This window comes from Ammospiza caudacuta, chromosome 5, assembly GCF_027887145.1.
Source record: "Ammospiza caudacuta isolate bAmmCau1 chromosome 5, bAmmCau1.pri, whole genome shotgun sequence".
Taxonomy (NCBI): Eukaryota; Metazoa; Chordata; class Aves; order Passeriformes; family Passerellidae; genus Ammospiza; species Ammospiza caudacuta.
In genome coordinates, this window is record NC_080597.1 from 24,232,415 (window position 1) to 24,252,796 (window position 20,382).

At 41.3% G+C, this 20,382-nt stretch overlaps 1 protein-coding gene across 2 annotated transcripts; it reads right to left on the bottom strand.

Moving 5' to 3' along the window:
* Positions 1-2,262: 2,262 nt before the first annotated feature.
* On the bottom strand, positions 2,263-19,684 carry NFYB (nuclear transcription factor Y subunit beta). Of its 2 annotated transcripts, none has more exons than XM_058805247.1 (7): positions 19,527-19,655; positions 11,335-11,428; positions 10,722-10,852; positions 8,763-8,960; positions 6,918-6,999; positions 4,608-4,679; positions 2,263-4,386 (listed from the first exon to the last, which is right to left on the bottom strand). In XM_058805247.1, the coding sequence occupies exons 2-7, from the start codon at positions 11,426-11,428 to the stop codon at positions 4,322-4,324; spliced, it is 642 nt and encodes a 213-aa protein (XP_058661230.1). In that variant the 5' UTR covers positions 19,527-19,655; the 3' UTR covers positions 2,263-4,321. The 2 variants fall into 2 exon arrangements, with proteins under 2 accessions (XP_058661230.1, XP_058661229.1); XM_058805246.1 differs by having other exon boundaries at positions 2,305-4,386; positions 4,608-4,687; positions 19,527-19,684.
* Positions 19,685-20,382: the final 698 nt, after the last annotated feature.

Here is a 20,382-nt window from a genome sequence, read left to right on the forward strand (position 1 = left end):
AGTCCACTACCATGCCAATTTCACAAATCAATAGGTAAACAAATATATCAACATTTGGTTGCTTAAATGTATTTTTCAGCTTCTGAAAGGGTGAAAGTGAGAATTATTTTGCCACAACAGCATATCTGATTTTCAAAGAGGAAAAGTTGGTTGATACTTTCAACTAGGTCCATGTCTTGGAGTGTACCACATCCAAAAGGCATCCTCCCACAACTGCTCTTTTCACCAAACCAGCAACAGGGGAAAAATAAGAGGAATCATTAGATCAAACTTCATTCTATAGGGCTGCATATATAGTTTCCTTATAGCATTACTTGTCTTAAAATCTACATCCAGCTTTGGAAGTTTTTCACCTACAAACACAAGAAAATTCACTACTAGTTTCAGTGAAAAACTTCCTTCTTCTATTTGGTACAAATCAAACCCCAAAAACATCAACCCTGCACCATTTGGTAATACAGTGTCTTAAAGGCAAGTTGTCTTACTGCTGTAAATGTAACTGAGGCAGCAAGCCTCCGTGATTTACCTGGACCATTAATCACATTCAGAGCTCTGCAAAATGAGGAATATTATAGCTATAAGCAAAGCTGCTGCCAACCCTTACCATGACAGCAAGGTGCTGGAGATAACACTAGCCCTTGTCTCTGCCCCTTGCTTTGCACTGAGCAATCTCTTCTGTGTGTGCAGTTGCCCATATGCTTCCTCTCCTGCCAAAGGCTAGAGAGAAATCACCTCTCCATGCCTACAACATGTTCATGAGCACCATCCTCAAATTCTGCAATAGGAATCATCCCATAGCATTCACAGTGACCCAAAGTGCAGTTCAAGGAAGATAGCTCTTTAAAGAATAGCCCATATAATTCAGGCTGATTTTTAGCTACAGGCATATAAACATGGGGCAGTAGGTATTTAGGATGTACCACCTCATGCCAGAACTCCATCTGTGTTCTTGCTACACCATCCAGCCACATGTTTTAGCATTCAGTAGAGATCAGAAGGAGGGAATAAATAAAACAGTTAACCATGCATGTGTACATCAACAAGACTGGGAAAGGCAGAGCCTCAGTTCCCATTTTGCCTGTAATGAAAATTGTGGGAACTCAGCACATTCCTCCGGATGTCCAGAGTTGGCGAGGACCCCATCGGAGGGCTCGGAGACCCTGGCATTCTGCCCGGAACACCTGGTGGCTTGATTTTGATCCTTCCAGCTTGGCATGGGGATGTGAAAGCCACACTGATTTGAATGGTGTAAAAACAAGGTGTTCACAGGGTGAAAATGTAGGTTTAAGGATTTTTTTGTATGGGGCTATGGGGACAAGATGGAGGAATCAGGGCATCTTCTTTCTTCTTCTTGTCATCCATTTTCTGTGATGATGTTAGCACTTGGGGATTGGTTTAGAATAGAAGTGCACTGTCTAACATAGGTGATGGGTATTGGGAATTAAAAGTATTTATGATATACGTAGTTTGTAGTATAAAAAGATGACACCACCTTGGGGGCAGTCAGAGTGCCTGTGGCTACCTTGCTGAGCAGATCTCAGCTGGGCAAAAAGAAAATTTTGTAGATAAGAAATAATAAACAACCTGAAGACCAAAAAAGCGAAGGGTCCAGACTCATTCTTCGAAAGCGCAGGCTGCCACAGAACCACCATCCCATGCATCTCGGGGCAGAGACAGACCCAAGAGAAAATTGGATATACAAGAACATCATCGAAATCAGCTTTTCTCACAACTGCATTTGGACTAGAGATAACAGCATTTTTGTGCTTTTAAAGATACCAAAAGCACCCTATAAAGAAATACCAGAAGGATCAAGTTATACAAAAATGCATTTTTCAAAAAATTACTGTGGTAAAACTTGCTTGTCTTGTGAAAAGGCACCTAAAAAGTCACTGCTCTTGGAAAAAGATCTTTGAACATCACTGCTTTTCAAGCAGCCTTTCTCCAAGTCTTAACATACGCTGCCACAGCTGTCTCAAACTCAAGCTCAGTTTGGGGGTATCTTAGTTCAAAAAAACATTCAGAGGACTAAAGACAGGAGTGTTGTAGAAGCAGGTGAGATGTAGCAAGAATGGTCATTCTTGGTCCAGGTCTTAGCTACTTGTAAATTTTAAACACCCAAACAGAGCAAAATGAGAACACAGATTTGTTGAATATAAAGAATGCACTGGTTGTGCTGCTGCTAATAAAATTAGGCAAGTATTTCTTCAGACCACATTTTTTTTTATTTGGTGTACCATGGCTACCCTGCAAAATTTTATCAGGAGAAAGGTTTCAGAGAGACATGGAACAAAGTTTTGTACTATTGCTTTTACTGCTGTGGTTTCAGGAAGAGAATGAGAAGTTATGCAGTTTTGTCCCTGGCCCTCAAAGGGAGAAGAAACAAAAAGGAAAAACTAGGTATCAGCTTCATTGCTCACATGATGGAGTATAAACTACAAACTTAACACACGTCAACCTAAATTCACAGCAGAGAAGGGAGCCTGAAAAATGTTTCTTGTTTCAAGTGTGTGGGATCACCTCAACCCACTTTCTATATATCAAAATGCCAAATCTTTCCTAGCTTCTCCTTACTTAGTATCACAGCTTTTTTCCATTGCAAATCTGGGAACAGCAAGAACAGGCTATGCTGGCCTGAAATAAATGGAATAGAAACAGAAAGGGCTCTTGCAGGGATTGTGTTATTCAGTTTTACATTTAATGAGAAACTCCATTTGCTCATAGCTGCTGAACAACAACAGGCAGCCACAAAGCCCAGAACATCCTGCAGACTGCCCTGAATACACTGGATCGTCTCCAGAGGCTCTGCCAGCAAGACGCTGACTGGTAGGAAACACTGCTCAAATCTGCACATGAAGTTTTTGTTTTGCTAAAGAGCTGGGATATCTTAGGTTATGCTAATTTCCCAATATTGAACTATTACATTTCTTTTTTTTTTTAAAGAAAAGACAAAACCAGCAAGAGATCATATGGCAAGAGTTTCAAGGTGTGGTTTGCTTAACTTAATAACATACCTGTTATTAATTTAAGGATATATTTATTATCCTTCTAATAAGGATAATATATTTATTATCCTTATTAGAAGGATAATAAATATATTACATTTCAGTCCACTGCAAACAGTAAAAATACGGAAGGTCCCAAAATCCAGTCTGAGTAAGCTATTACTAAAACCTTCATCCCTACTCTAATAGGCTAAGACATGGCAACAAAATTACCCATCCAATTATAAAGAAACAGCAATGTTACCAAGAACAGCTCACTTAATATACAGAACTACATTACCTAGGTAGAGTTTATTGCAAAACCAAGAAAGAGACAGCAAACCTGAAGTCTGTCTTCCATTTCAGATTTGTATCACTTAATCAGCTGTCAGCCACTCATGCCCATACACACCCACACAACATGCAGCCCAGACACAGAAAGTCACTACCACTTTTGAGTTTCCACAGGCTCACAAGAAATGTTAAAATATTTCAGTAAAAAATTAAAATGAGATCTTTTACCACAAGGACTATAAAATCCCCCCTACCCTTGGATTTCAAAGTTTGGGATTCTACAAGCCATACATAAAAAGGAGGAGTTATTTCAATAGCAGAAAGACTACCTTAAAAGTATCAAAGTAAGTCGAACGAGAATTAATGCAACTGAAAAAAATTTTAAAAAAGAAAACCTGCATTGCTTTCATTAACACTGTTGATAAGCTCTAAACCTCTAAATGTAGTAGAGCATTCATTGGTTTTGATTAACCTTTAATTCAGAAGTTACATTAGAAAAAACAATTGTAGCAATACTTTTGAGCTGCTAGTTTCATGAGGAAAAAGTCCCTTACAAAATCTCAATAAATAAGCTGACGTGTCAGGTTAGTTGAGGTTGTCATGCAAGACAAGTTACATAACCAAGACTAACTCAATCTTTATAATAAAGGCAACTTGCATTCAAAAATGAACTTTACCCTTACAATTTTATTCAAAGGGTAAGCATGAATTAACCCAGCTGTTCACCTGAATTACAAAAGTAACATGATTCAATATGAAAATAAGAAACTGTCTACAAATCTCTGACAGTAATAAATTGCAATATACAATGCATACAGGAGTTATACAGAGCAACAAACTCTTGTACAAAACAAAAATACTTTAATACCTTTAAAATCCAATTATTTCTTTAAAATCATCATGAAAAAGATTTGAGTCAGAACTCTCACCTCAATTAGTCAAGCTTCTGGTAGCTACATTACAGCTATTTAATATACAAAGAGATAAATCTCTTCACCAGTCATTAAACTGCCTCTTCTTTAGAGTTGCACAGGTTTTCCGTCTCATGTTCCCAGATGGAAAATTTTCTTCAAAATCATGAGAACTGAATTTGTTGAACACCAGAGATCTAGAGAAAGAAAATTCAAGCTTACATTCCACTGCACATTTTCTGAAGCTGCAGAGCAGTTCACAGCAAGCAGCCATGAATTCTCAGTGTCAGAATGGCATGACAGCCACGACCAAAGGACTATATAAAATTAATTCTCATCTTTCAGAACAAAGCAGCTGAACGAGTGTTTGGATTTTAGCAGCAGAAGGGAGAGTAGGGGACAAGATACAGGATCATACCTGTTGATATGATGTTGTGTAGACCATAACATTCTGCTGTTGGCCATCTGTGGTTATTAAGCCTCCTGGCAACTGGTTAGCTGAAAGAAAGAGCATTTTAAAAACATTAGGCAGGAATGCTTGATATACAGAGCCTTGTTTGATGTGTCTGACACCATTAAATAACTGTGGTCCACTCCAGGACTACAGAGCCATTAATCTACCGAGTTACCATCCTACACTGGTAAATTCACACTTGTTACCAAGTGCTACAGGTGAACAAGTTTATTCCCATTCATAAGAAATAATAAAATCCGACTTGATTTTGTTCTGAGAGTAAGCAGAATGTCCAAACCTGCACACAGGCAAATGGAGCGGAGCTCACCACTCTGACCACTGAAAAGGCCATCTCCAGTGCTCAGTATTCCAACAAGCCTGAAGAATTCAGTTGGCTTTGTTTAGCACTTGAGCATAGCCATGTGGGAGGAACTCAATTAAATCATTGTGCTGCTTTATAAATTGGGATCCATCAGGGACTCCATAATACGGAAGCTCCATGGAAGGCAGAAGAGAGGAACAGGAACAGGCAATAACAAAAAATAAAAGGCACTGCCAGAGCCTGACATTGTAGTGGTCGACTTCAGCATGTCCTTTAGGGCACACGGAAGAGCTCTGATTTCACAGAGGAAAGAGGAGGCCAACAAAAGGAGTAAAAAGTACTTCTGAGATACCAAGAGAAAACACAGGGAGTGATGCCCCAAGGTAGACCTTCACAAACATGCATATTAAGCTCTCACACTCAGAGTAGGTGCCTTACAACTGCTATTTGAAAGCAAAGCAGCACACTGATTTATGCTGTAGGTTGTCACTGTAGCACATTTTCCCCTAGGACACAAATAATAAGGTTTTGTTCATGTAGTTACTAAATATAAACAAGATGTATAACCAATACAAAATTCTGAAAGCACAGCATAATCCTAACAGTTTTCATTTGAAAGCTGATGTTTGAGGGTTTTGTAATTAGATTTTTCGTTCATTGGTTGGTTGGTTGTTTTTATTTTTTTCCTTCCTCCTTCATTGAACAAAATTTCAATTGCTTCAGTTGCAGGCTGAGAGATGCATGAAGACTAGTGAAAGTGGCTCTGGCAGGTCCAAAATTTACTACTCTTCAATGTGCACATTCCGCATCCAACACAGCTTAATGGAGAGACCCCAACCCAGCCCCGGCATGAGGCCACCACAAAGAGCTGAGGGTTATGCCACAGAAGCACAGCTATCACTACTACTGCTGCAGTGACACCATCATTCATTCCAGACAGAGCTGCCCCTGTGAAGGGAAAAACCTGCAGCACTTTACATGATCAGTTATTTAACATAATTTTTTTTTTACTTTCTTTTAATACTGCAACAGCTCCTTTGCATCCTTAATCCTGCCAGGACATTTCTAAAGTTGCTCTTTTCAAGTCACAGCAACCTAAAGTTTTTAAGAATCTGAATCTAAATATTAGAAGGGACCCTTGCAATATTTAGATTTAGATTCCTAATTTCCAGCCAGTTTTATAAGCTCCTCTTCCAGGCTAGAAGAGATCCAACAAGACTGCATTGTTTTATGCAGCCAAAGTCAAACTGAGAGCAAAGTGTATTTCCAATCCTGAATAGGTCATTTTAGCCCTCAGGCTTTGAAGTTTTGCTAGTTTGGTGGTTTACCAGTGATTTTATCACATACTTAAAAACCTAAAGCTTGTCAGTAGATAGGACTAGAGCTGTGCTTTCTAATTTGTCTTCTATCAGGTTCAACACTACCAGCCCATAACATTTAAAAGCCAAGGTGGAGACTACATGCAAGAATCAGCACCAACAAAATCAGTGTAAATCCCAAAAAACTGTCAGGTTTTAATCCACAGTAAAAGGAAGAAAACTACACTGAATGCTACACCCTACACCTTCTAGCTGCCAATCTGTGCATTCTTTTGAATGTAAGAAATATTAAAGTCTTTAGAATTAGACAAAGATGATTTTCTTCTCTGCCTCATTTCTCAAAGATGAGCTCCTCAAGTGAGTTTAACTTTTTTCCCCTAAGAGTCTTGCAAGTAGAATGGATGGGGCCTAAATATGTAGCTACTGGGGGAAAAGGAAAAAAAAGGTTTGCACCTTTCATTACAACCTGTGTTTAAGTGTATACAAGGACTAATATATGCATTTATAAATTTTTCACAATTGACACGAGCTATTACTAGTCCAGGATATATTCCTCAAGTAAGAATGCTGCCAGAAGTGCTGTATTTACAACAGCTGTAGTAAGAACATAATAAATTAAAAAGTACTACTCACTAAATGCTTCTTCTGTGAGCTCCTCACTTAGACCATCTGCAGTTGTAACTGTTCCCCCAATTCCCTTTTCTCCTTTCATTGCCTAAGAAGAGAGAGCACAAAATAAGCAGAAAAAAAGCTTGAGATTTTTTTCAAAGCCCCAAGAACTCTAGCCAAGGTTTGAAACTTGCAGAAGAGTTACAGTGCAACAGCTGGAGCTTGAAATTCCAAGAACTGTAAAACTCTATGGGATTTGAGAATGTGCATATTACATAAGTGTTTTTCATCTTAACCATACTCCTGAAACAAAAACTTGTCAAACTAGGACTGTGTGGTTCTAAGAAAGGCTTTTCACCTTCTGCAGAAAGTTCAAAATCTGTGGTAATCCAAAAGGAGAATTTACAAGAAATCAGAGAGTCTCACCTATCAAGAATGTAAAACATTTGCTTACCAACCACACACAAGCACCATCACCATAAACTAAGAGCTGACATTTAAAACCAAGATTTGGAATTTCTTCTCCCACATCAAGGACTAAAGCCAGAAAGGATATCAGCATACATAGAAAGCCAAGGCCCCAAGTCATCTGCATGCAATTTTTGATGCTCTATGCTATTACATAAGAATGTCTAGAAAAATAATGTGGGCATAAAAAAAGATTCTCTGCAACTGTTTGCTTCAGACAAAATACTCAATTACAAAACTGAAGTATTTCACCCTGAAGACACCCTTGCTGGAAAGGAGATTTAAAACTGATGAGCAAAGCTGTTTAACCCATCCATGCAATTAAAATCCAATCCAATTACTCTGCTACCACAGTATCTATAATCTGCAAAACTGATCAATTAAGAATGAAAGTATCACAGACCCACTTCAGACTTACTCAGTAAGAACTGGAACTAGTCAGGGAATACTTGCCTTTTTAAAAGCACATACAGCCCTATCACAGCATGTGCAACTGCCACACAGAACTGGAAAAGGCACATAGCACTACTCCAACTTTACATCTCCTGTTACTCAGTTATTCAGCAAATGACCTTCTGGGAAGGGGAAGCTTCAAGTGTTGTCAGCAAAACAAATACGGTTAGCAAGTCTGAACTAAAATATCTTAGGTTTACAAAACAAAGAAACTCAGAAGAGCATCCTTATCTACTGTTCTGGCAATTTAGACAGGAGGAGGCAGACCAGAAAAAAAAATCTCAAGCAGAAGCAACTTCCTTTTTTGAAAAGGTCTAAACTGCTGAAAGGAATAAAGTCACTTTCTGCTACAGAAGGGATAAATTAAATTAACTATTTGGATCACATATCTAGCATGTACTATGTATCAAAAGCAAACTGAGGGACAGGCTAAAATAGTAATTTTAAAAAACCCATTGAAACAGATAGTTTTCCATGTGAATCATTATTCCAACATGAGAAAAACAGCTTTTTTCTTCTGCAGACCTGAAGTCCAGACAAACAATAGGCATTAGGCCAGTTCCTCAGAGGATGTAGTCAGTACATACTGACAGAACCCAAAGATCAAATTAAACATTCTTAATAGGCACTTCAAAGAGCAGAGCAATTTATGACCACCAATATATTAGAGAATTTGAATAATATTGAATATTGAAGAATATTGAATAAAGTTGAAAGCTTTAACTACTCCGAATCAGCAAGTCTAACCAAAATGTTTACTTCCTCCTTTTTCTCTTGACATCCTCTGAGAGTCAAGAGTCCTCTGGAATGCTTTTAAACATAACATTACTCCCTAACCAAGAGCTGTGAGATACTGTGCAAGTTAACCATTATACAGTTACAACAACAGAGAGCTAAGGATAAATGCAACCAGGTTAAATAAATGAGCAAATACCCATATATACCAACCTCTCTGAATTTTTGGAGGTATAACTTCAAAGGTTCAACATAACTATCAAACCCCAAGGTAGACATGGCAAAGAGAATATCCTCTCCATTGATGGTCTTTCTTTTCTCTTGGTGACACCTCTCACTTGCTTCTGATGTTATAAAGCTGATGAATTCACTTACACACTCTTGTACACATTCCTTTGCATCCTTAGCAATCTAGTAAGGAAAAAAGTATCACAAAATCATTAATAAAGACATAAGACTTTAAAAAACTCACCACTAACCCCCCAAAGAGTACATAATAGAGGAAACATTCCAAATCCCAATGATAATACCCATTTAGGCAACACCTGCACAGCAAACCACTGGATGTCCTCACTCCTCTACATAAGACCAGCTGCAATGTGATTTTACTCATGTTTTACTATTTCAAGCAGCACAGCCAACCGCCAGGATCTCCTGAAGTCCTAAGTTCTATACAAGCTCTTACACCCAGATGCTTCTTGCTTTGCTTACCTATGTCTCTTCAAACCTGTTCATCACAATGTCACAGCCCACTTCCTCTTCTTTTTAAGAGACCTGGTAGCTCCAACCTCAGTTCATCACATTCCCACCAATTCAGCACTGACAAGTATTTTTATCCTGCCTAGATTCAAGCACTAGAATATACATCTACCAGAAAGCCTTTCTAATGCTTTATTATAAATTTACCAAATAAATATATAGACACATATATACATATACATACATACATACATACATATATATATATATATATATATATATATATATATATATATATATATGCTCTGGTATAAATTTACCAAATGACAACTCAAATGAAGCAACATATGAACATATGCCCCTGGCAAGAATGAAGTAAGTAAATTTGATTACAGCTTTCAGCTGGACAAAAGTAATTTACCTGACTTAAAATTACAGAAAGTATTACTCATGATTACTTGGGAAGCTGACAAGAATCAGTAAGAAGATTATAATAATTAAGATTCTTATTCTTCACATAAAAAGAACCTAAAAAATTGAAGCAGTAACTGTGTGCAGAGTCTTCACCAGCTCCTCTGATATTTTCAGACATGTAGGGTGAGATTTTCAGAAGTCATCAGTCAGCAGCTGCTCTTGCAGTTTTTTACAAAAAACCATCCTTATTTTTCACGATAGCTCCACATCCCATATGCTAAATTCTAAAGAAAAATCTCATTTTGATCACTAAAAATTTATGACAATATGAACTAGGGTACAGTTTTTCACAGCAAAGTTATAAACGTAACATTCAGATCTCCAGAAAGCCGTGAACACTATGAAAATACAAGCAGAGGCGAGTAAATGATGTCTTGCTTCTATTTAGAGTGATCTCCAAAGAGATCAGTTTTAGCTGGAGGAAATGTTACTGTGGCTGGAATTGTATTGGAATACAATAGAGAAAGAGCAAATCATAGGAGCCCTGCAAAGATTTAAGATAAACCAGTAGAATGAAGAAGTACTTATACAATCACCAGCTCAGCAGAATGGATTAAAAAGTCTATTCTTAGAAGTAAGAAATAAACAAGGCTCTCAATATCTAGCCTTATCTGCTCCATGATATAAAGCAGACTTCTTATGTCACTTTGGCATTTGGGTATGCAAATATTTGGGCAATGGAAGGCTAACATTCTCTTCCCTTCAGGACGAGCACTGAATTTCTATTTCAGCCAAAATTTTTCACTTATTCCAAATTTTGTGCACATCACTGAAAGCAGACTAAATCTCTCAAGAGAATTGCATAGAAAATATTCTTAGTGATTGGCTTAGTCTCAATCACCTCCTGCTCCTGGGGCTTTTTCCCCTTTCCTTTTATAATGCTTTTCTTCAATAAATCAGCATCATTTGGAAAAATATGTTGTTCTAATCAGCTCAAGTTCATGGAGAGGAAGGAATAAAACTCATTAACACACTTTCTTTACCAGACAACAGTATTACCTTTCCTGTTTGGGGTATGGCATTTTTCATTATCCTTGCCACATTTGCAATTGGAAGATATATATCTTGTTCTCTGAAACTCTCTTTTGAACCATTTGTATCTTCATGATCATTCATGCTGTCTTCTGTGTCTAATGAAATGAAGAAAAGTTAACAGAAATTATATTTGATAGACAACAGGCAATAATTCAGTTTAAAATCTTACACTGTAGAATGAAGACCTTTGAAAACACAATGTGTTAACATCATAGAAATAATTTTAAAAATAGATGCAATATCAGGGTACCTTTATAAAGATAGCATTTAATCACATTATGCACTGAAGTGTACATGGCTCTGATCAACAACCATTATTAATGCCATGCCAAAATACAAACTGCTTCCTATAACATAAATTTTTTTGTCATCCCCCTAAGGTCTCTGTACCAACATCAAAAAATCCAACTCCCCCCTTCAAACTGTAGAAAATGCTTTATACAGTGAGGCATTACAAAAACAATGGCAAATTCTTAGCCTGAGAGAAGACAGCAGAGAATGATATAAGAACTGGAAGAAAATTTATGTATACACACATATGCAGAGAAATAGTAGCATTTGCTCTCTCACTTCTTACCATCCTGAGGCTGTATGACATAGTGACTGCCACCAATGTAATCTCCAGCAATTCCTAACTGAGAAGCATCTGTTGTGGAGCTGTCACCATCCATCTACAACCAGAAGAAGGAAACCTTTCAGGTGTGATTGTTACATCACTAAGTGCAGCTATTACTCAAACCCAGCACAAACTATGAGATCACTTTATACAAAGCATAAATATTTTGCTATTGGAGAACAGCATCCCCACTGTCATTAATGAGTTGTACTGACAATGGAAATAGTTCAACTGTTTTGTGAGGCTTTTCAACAAACTCGGCCAGAGGCACAGGCCATGACCGAATCATTTGGTTTATGTAACACATAGCTCCTGTGAAAGTCTGACCAGAATGTGCAAGGTTCTTGAACAACCCTCAAAACCTACATCAGCCCCCTGTTCACTGAATGCTTTACCTATTAGTTCCTACACAGAATGCATCCTTCACTCACTCACTCACTCACTCACTCACTTTTACTCTTCGTGTTGGTTTGTCAAGCCCACTGATAAACTTCTAGCCAGACCGTGGGACCAGCTCCGCATTCTCATCCTCCCTGAGACACCAGCTACTCCTATGTGCCTTCTGAGTCACACTTTAGCATTCCCTAGCATTCCTGCCCTGCCTCACTCTCTGGGCATTCTTTGGTGCTCTTCTCTCAAGGTTCTGATGTGGTGGCCAAAAAGAAGACTTCTTCATGACGGTTTGGAGATGGCGGCGGTCACAGTTTAATAGGTAACTTAAAAGCCAGGAGAAAAAGGGAAGCCAAAAGAGCCTGTGCTTCCCTCCTTCTTACTGACAAGCTACACACATGGGCCCTGGAGAGGCAGAGCCCAGCTGACTTCACTCATTGACCCCACATCCACTGTGTGGGTACCCTGGTGTCTTTGAAGGATCTCGTGATTGTTGTCAGTGAGACCACAGAGCTCACTTTTTTGCATATCCACAAAGAGGGAGAGAAGGGAGGGAGAGAGGGAGAAGCAATGTTGTGATTTTTTTACATCTACCCAGAAATATGAGCATTTAACCTCTCACTAATGTGCACTCTGCTTGTGGCCACAGGGCTGAGTTTCACTTTGAAACCTTCCAGCAATGTCCGGTGTTACATTTGGCCAGAGATGCACAAATAACGCGAGCGCTGCTCACATTCCAACAATAGCTGGACAGAGCCTTAGGAGCTGTTCAAGAGAAAAAGACTATTCCAGCTCTTCTTCATTGAACAGAATATTACACTTCTATAAAGAATTTCAGGTCCCTTTTGCTGGGCTTTTGCAAACCAGCTTCACTTCTTACACAGTAGCTCTACCCAAAGGAAGGGCAGTATTTTAGGCATCAACCTTCCATGTGCCATCCTTAACATAAATTCACTTTATCCACATTTTGCAGATTCTTTGTTGGGAGATCTAACTTTGCTTTTCAATCTCCCAAGGGGTCTGCAGTTTGCTTTCTCAGCTTACTGTAATGACAAGGCAAGGATATCACAATCCTGCATGTCATGATCACCAAAATTGACATCACACATCATTAAGAGAATTGTGCCTCCCTCTCCCTTCTGCACTCTGAAAGAATTAAAATTGCAGTCTGGTAAATCCCTAAAGCTACCTCCAAAATTATGTTAGAGTTTTCTGGTAGTCTTCTCAGTTTTGGCTCTCTGATCCCTGATGGAATTTAATTTAGGATCTCAATCTTTACCAGCCCCAATACGAGGTATTTTTATACCTTGATCTTTCTTTCCTTCTCTTTTTTCAATCTTCTGTGAAACACTTCTTCTAAATTATTTCCTTCCTTCAGGGTTGCAATATTCTTCAAATTTCTGCCATGATGTGATAACTAACTGGTTTCTGCTCACCCCTCCGGCAGGTTACTCCATCTGAATCTTTATTGCCAAGACCCAGCAACACTAAGAAAACATCTTACTTTCATTAACCCAGCTTGCTTTCAATAGACAATTCCTGCTTGAATCTCTTTCAAACCTGTGCTGCATCTACAGACATTTTGGTCATATTAAACTAATGCATCCTCAAGGTAATACCTTTGCTTCTATTTTTTTCTGTGTGCATATTTCCAGATCTACTTACAGGATGTATTATTTCACCATTATTGGGCATTTGTGTGGACATTTATCAGCACTATGAATCTAAAATAGTGATTAGCAAAATTGACAGGAAAAGGCTTGCAACAGAAAAAGACAGATCTGACTCAGATAAAGAAAACAGGTATTGACAGCTTAACATCAACTGAAATTACTTCTGTTGGTATTACTTGAAGAAAGATTTTTAGCTGCCAGGACAACTTTGGGACAGGAGATGAGGGACAGCACTAACACCCTTCTGCATAATGCTCAGCATAACCAGGTCGCGATCCAGGCCCACAGGATAATTCATGTTGGAAGTGGCTGTGGGAGGTCTCTACTCCAGCCCCTGCTAAAAGCAGGGTCAGCTCCGAGCTCAGAGCAGAGCACTCAAGGTTTTCTCCAGCCACATCTTGAAGGCCACCACAGACAGAGCTGGCCCAGCTGCCCCACATGCCTCCTCCAGCTGACCACACCGTGAGGGAAGGAGGGGATCTCAGCACACTACTTCAATCCAAGTAAGTTGATGGAAGAATTTCAGCCAGAGTTGTCATTCAATTCAAATCTAGATCCAGGCATCTGAATGTAGCAGCTGTAATTAATGTGCCATCCAAGTCACCCTACTAGTATTTCTTTGAGCCTGATGAATGACAAACACGACCTTGCAGGAAAACGTGGCCACGGCTATCCCAGCCATCTCATAACAAACAGTTATATGCTCACACATTACAGTTTTAATTTCAGGTGTTCAAAACTCCAGTTAATCCCCACATTATCTGACTGTCAAGCTCAGCACAAGTTCTGTAACACATACAACAATGTTCAGAAAATGAGAAAACATTTTCTTCAATCTTCTCACTACACTGTTGCTAATTAATCCCCCTCCTTTAAACAAACAAAAACCCCAAACAACCAATAAAACACTTCCAAAACTATGACACAAACTAAATTCTGTGTCCGTAAAGTTGTTCTGGAAAAGGCACCAGTGCAATATAGCATAGAAACAACACCTCACCTACACTAACTGCAGTCACTAGGAGACTAAAAAGGCCAACAGTTCTTATATTGGCCCATTTAGTAGGAAGATCTGCTACTTCAGATGGAAGTAGATGCTAGAACAGGCAAAATCCTGGAAGATCTAATCCTAAAAGGTTCAGGTGGGAAAGAACTTTCCTCTCAGATTTTGCTTTAGATTGCCAAATTGTTACAACTTGCTTTAAGGAGAAGTAGCCATTTGCAGATTATACATCACATTTGCATGGCAGTTTCAGCCTGCAAACATTGCAGTGCTTTTTAATACAAGAGCATCTCCTACCTCTGTGTGGCTGCCAAATTGCACGAGGGAGGGCTTCCAACACCCCAGTCCTACAGCAGCAAGTGCAGTGCATAACTGCAGGAAGCAATTACTACAGGTTGTACATTATCCTCAGCTTCCTGTGCTAGGAAGACAATAAAGCTCCTCCATGGATACACATGGACTGAATGACATGTCAGTCTCTAAAATGACCATGCCACTATCTGATTTTATCAACAACCAGGGAGAGTAAACAAGTACAGGACATAAACATTCAGCACTACACAGCACAATTAAAATCTGAATACAGAGCAGCAGCACAATGCTTTCTGTTAGTGGCTTTCTGTTTGTTTTTTCTCTCTCTAATAATAAAAGAATATTACTAGGGATATACATAGCTTGTATATCCCTAGATGCATGGAAATTACCCAAAGAAATATGTTATAAGAGAAACATTTCAAGAGCATCAAAGAAGGTTCAATGATAAGATGCACATGAATGAACACACGGGTTTACACTGACATTTGGTATAAATATTCTTGAGGATGCTTAAAAAAAATTTGCTCCTGTCAGCTGCTCACAACTCAGACTGTTCCTATAATATGTCTGTACTAAACTAATAAAACATCAGTATCTCAAAGTAAATCTTGCATCCTGTTTAATCTTATAAGCTCCCTTAAGACTGCAGTCAATACCAGTAGCTCAGCTAAATTATAACTAAAGAAGAATACAAGCCCAAGCATGCTAGCACTGAGAAGAAGGGACTAAAACTTAGATCAGTATAAAAGGAAAAACAAAGAAGAAAAAAGAAATTTGAAGAAACATGATTTTTGTTTTCATAACGAGGAAGTTATATGGCAATGACTTACAAACTGCCCTCTTGAAGGGAAACCAAAGGCCTCTTGTGATTTAAGTATTTCATGTGGTATTTATCCACCCTGTCTCCCAAAATTTCTACCCTATGAGAGGAGAATGGAAAGTTATATGCAATGAACTGAAGCACTTGGTACACATTCCATGCAGTCATGTCTGCCAAAGAAGCAGGACAGAAACAATAACTAAAGCTGTAGGTAGTAACCACATCATTCATTTTGCCACACTTTGTCACAAGAGATGTAAAGCTGTGAATCAGTACATAACAGCAGAGACACAAAGTTTTATTCGAGATTTCTGCACCCTTGCCTCTTAAGCAGAAAGACTTTTCCATTAAAAATGCACCTTTAATTTTCTTTTATTTTTCAGTGACTTCTGGGGATCCTAATTTCCCACTGAATTCCCACCTTCAGGTATTTAAGAAATACCAACTGGTGAATGCATTCACAGGACATTGTTTCAGCAGACACATAAAAATATAATGCCAAATGCCTTCACACATAGAACAAAACCAGATGCTGCACTCTCTCTCCATCTCAGACTTCTCTAATCCCTTACATTCAGTGTTTCCCCCCACAGCAGAGTAACACTGAGAAAAGCAGATTGATGCTGAGAGGACTACAGTGTCACCAAGGCTCATTAGCATCTGGGCTATACCAGAATCCTTCCCCTGGCCCATGGGGAGGAAACTTTCTCTTATGAAATCCAAAAGGGGCATTGCCACCTTTACACCTTCCCACTCCATGTAACAGTCTATCAACTTTATTCTTATCTTAAAAGCCCCAGTGCCACTGACTACAGACCCCCTTCACATGGATCCAGCTCTGCTAGAGCAGCTGATGACTCCTTCCAAGACTGGCTAATATCCACAAGCACTGTTAGCTGCAATATATATGGCTGGACTAAAACCTCATACATTTTCACATCGAGAGGGTCAGTGATACAGAGCAAGCAGGAGAAATCCAGTTTCCACACTTTCTCTTTTTTGGCAGTAGAAGAGAGAAGCTGGAGGAGAAAATAAGATGAGCAGAGGAATGGAGGCAGTTTAATTGCATTTGCAGAAGCTGGAAAAGGAAAGCAGTGCTGAACACACTGCACCAGCACCTCCTTCCTTCAGCAACCTCACTGAAATCCCCATATTACCTTTCAATAGTACTTTTGATACTTTTCTAGTATTTTTTGTAAAAAACTAAGATTATCTGTTTATTAAAGCAGCAATCCATAAACCCTGTCTTTTTCCTTTTAGAAGTTTGATAACATTTTTAAGTAGGTAATTTTTCCTTTGTTGAGGTAGTAACTCAAGTATGCCAAGCAGCTTTTTTCCTCTAAAGCAACAGGGCAAGTAAGAGTTTTACAAAACTAGTTCAGACCAGACCGAACTAGCTTCAGACCAGACTATTTTCGGCCAAAACTGTTGAATTTGCTGACACTTGCTTTTATTCTACCAATGTTATTTACCCATATTGTTTAGTATGCATATATATATAGTAATGTTTTGCTCTTTTTACAAGCATCCTGCCACTAAAACATCAATTTTCAAATACTAAGTTCCTTCAAAATACTACTGCAAAACTCTGTACTAAGTCAAGTTTCTTTCTAAGCAGAATTTTAAAGGTGGAGCACCATTAGAGTTATATTTGAAAGCACTAAAGGAAGAACCTTGCAAACCTTTTTTAAATGTTGACAAAACAAGGTATCAGACTTTCAAAGTTTCAGTGTTTAATGTTTCATATCTTGACATTATCTTAAACATTATATTTCATTCAATTTCTGAACATTGCCTCCCTTCATCTAATTATTACCACAAATAAGAGTTAAGCTTTGAACTCTGTGGCATTCAAATCCAGAAGTCTAAAGAGTAACACACAGTGCTTCTAACTTCTCCCAATATAATGCCATAGCTGTAAATCCCAGCAGCCAAGACCACGTATAACCACCTGCTCAATGCATAGCACAAAAGCAACTCGCACAGGCCTCAGAAAGGTTCAGATTGAGCCATCTTGGGTGTCCTAGAGAACTGAAGATAGATCTTGCCTTTACACTGCAACTGTCATGCCACAGGCCACATAATCAAAGATAAAAAGAAAGCAACCACTAGCTTATTGTTTAGGAACAATATGTTAATGATTATATATAGATTTATTTTCTCCATTCCTGCAAGCCAATTAAAGCCAGACACTGAATACTGCCCAAAGTGGCAGCTACCATTTTCCTTTTTCCAACCATTTTGCCAGAGCTGCTTTTGAGAAAGTTGATTTTTTTCTTTCGTCGACAATAACTGCCATCCACCAAGATGCCAAGGAAAAGTTATTTCATGTAATAGAGTCGATGAATGGGCTAAAATACAGATTTCTGTGCTCCTCATTGCCTAAAAATGTCCAGATTATTGTTATCATTAATTTTGCCATCCCAAAAGCAACCCAACCACACTAGGTAGCTTTTACCTGACAGCTCTTTTCAGAACAAATCTTTTTGGTTAAGCCTCAAAGAAATTGGTAAAGGTAAACCTGATTTTCTACTGCGGTTGTACTGCAGAATATATATCATAGCTGCAGAAACATTACTAGAACACATGAATTTTTGTGGTTTTCCAGTATGATTGTCTATAGGATTGTTAATACGTCGACAGTACTCTTCAGGATCACCAACTACACAATTTCCGGAGGTAGCACAGGGGCTAACACACATAGGTCTGCCCAAGAACACCTCCCACACACCGAAAAGTTATGTAGACATTGATAATGGCAGGGTCCCGTCTCTCTCCCATCTGTCATGTGTGTCACAGGACAGCCACCCAGCTGCCTCTCCGCCACTGCAAGCTGCTCGATCCCATTTCCTGATTTCATGCCCTTCAATGATGCAAACGCAGTTAGCGCTGGGGCACAAAGGGGGAGGGGGAGGAGGGACGGGGACGACGACGACACCTCCCTACTTACTATACCAACAGCCTCTGAGCCTTCCTGGCACCCAGCTCACATCTGTTCGAAAGGTAACTCGTCTATCGTGACCCCTTGTTTACAAATGGCACAAGACGACGAGTCCTCAGTTAATCACCAACTTTATTGTTGATCACGCTGGCTGTGATTTCCGCGCTGCCCGCACCTGCCCGGGGGCGGCCGGGCGCCTCTGCCGGGCCCCCGTGCAGCCCACCAAGGCCTCGCATTCCCGCCCGCACTGCCAGCCGGTCACCGGCACCACATCCCGGAGCCTCACCCTACGCTCCTCATCCCTGCAAATACCGCCAAACCCTTCAGGAAATTTCGGTCCCGACAACGACGCCGGGGGTACCGGGAGAAGAGCTCGGGCCGCTGTGGCACCGCTACCCGGCTCACGGCCCGGCTGGGGACCGTGGGCGTGGGGGGGCCACGGCCCCTCGCTCCCGTGGCGAAGGGAGGGGGTTCGGTGGGCGGACACAAAAGAGCGCCGAGCCCGCTCCGCCCGGCGCGGTCGCCACAAAGCCGCGGCCCCGGGGCGCAGCGAGCGCGGCTGGCGCGGAGACGGAGAGATGGCGGGAGGCCGCACGCCCGCAAGTACCCGCCGCTTCTCAGCCAGCGGTGAGGGGTGTCGGCCGGCCGCGGGGCAGCCCCGCCTGCTGCCTCCACCCCTGCCCTAGGCCGCAAAATGGAGCCGTAGCGGAAAGGGCCCTGCGGAGAGAGCGGGACAGCGGCAGGGGCAGCCGCCCAACCGCCCCTGGCGACACCCCCCTCCCTGCTTGCCCGCCCGTTCCGCTCCCCTCCCCGGCCGCCCACCCCGCTCGGCTCCCCGGTCGCATAAAGCGACGCGCGGCCGGTGCCGGGCCCGGGGCGGCAGCCCCGCACTTCCTGGTGCCCGCGTCGGCGGCGTGGCGGCAGCGCCAGGGCCCGGGGAGGGAGACGGACATTTCATTCGAGCCTGCAGTGCAACCGGTTACCAATCATTGGCCGGAGCCAGGCACAAACCTCCAGTGCGGCCCTGGTTGGCTCCCTCCGCAAATCGGCTGTTTGGTTGGACGGAAAATGGCTGCGAAGGAACCAGTCCCAGCGCGGAGCCTCGCTTCCCGCAGCCGGGCTGCCCTCCCTCCGTGCCGCCTACCCCGCCACTCGTGTCGGCTCTTCCCTCAGCGCGCCCCCTCCCGCCGGGCCGACCCTGCCCGCCTCCTTTATGGAACGTCTGGGCCGGGGGGCGCTGATCCCGCCCCCCCGCCCGCGCGGGGCTGGGGCGCAGCGGCGGCCGTGGCTGCCACCGGGGGCTGTCCCTGCCACAGGGCTCGGTCCCTCAGGGCAGCTCCTGGCGATTGTATAGAGGGGCCTCTGAGCAGGGGCAGCTCGTCCTGCGGCGTCGGTCTCACAGAATCACAAATGGGTCAGGTTGGAAGGGACCACAGTTTGACAGCTGGTCCAACCTCCCTGCTCAAGCAGAGTCATCTTGGAGCACAAGCACAGGATTGTATCCAGGCAGTTCTGAAATATCTGCAGTGAGGGAGACTGCAGTCTCCCTGGGCTACCTATTCCAGTGTGTAGTCACCACACAGTAAAGAATGTCTTCCTTATGTTCAGATAGAGCTTCCTGTGCATCAGTTTCTGCCCATTGTCGCTTGTTCTACTTGCTTGTTACCATCAAAAATGCCTGGCTTCATCCTATGACCCCCTCCTTCCAGATACTGATGAGGACATTGATGAGGTCCCCTCTCAGTCATCTCTTCTTGAGGCTGAACAGGCCCAGCTCCTCCAGCCTTTCCTCATAAAAGAGATGCTCCAGTCCCCCAGTCATCCTTGCTGTCCTGGGAGATGGGGGCTGGGGGAGAGTGGCCAGCTG

Coding starts and splice junctions, on each gene's coding strand:
- NFYB (XM_058805247.1), bottom strand. CDS start 11,428: ATGGATGGTGACAGCTCCACAACAGATGCTTCTCAGTTAGGAATTGCT. Junction 10,853..11,334: donor TGTCATACAGCCTCAGGATG/GTAAGAAGTGAG, acceptor TCATTTCATTAG/ACACAGAAGACAGCATGAAT. Junction 7,000..8,762: donor ACCTCCAAAAATTCAGAGAG/GTTGGTATATAT, acceptor CTCTCTTCTTAG/GCAATGAAAGGAGAAAAGGG.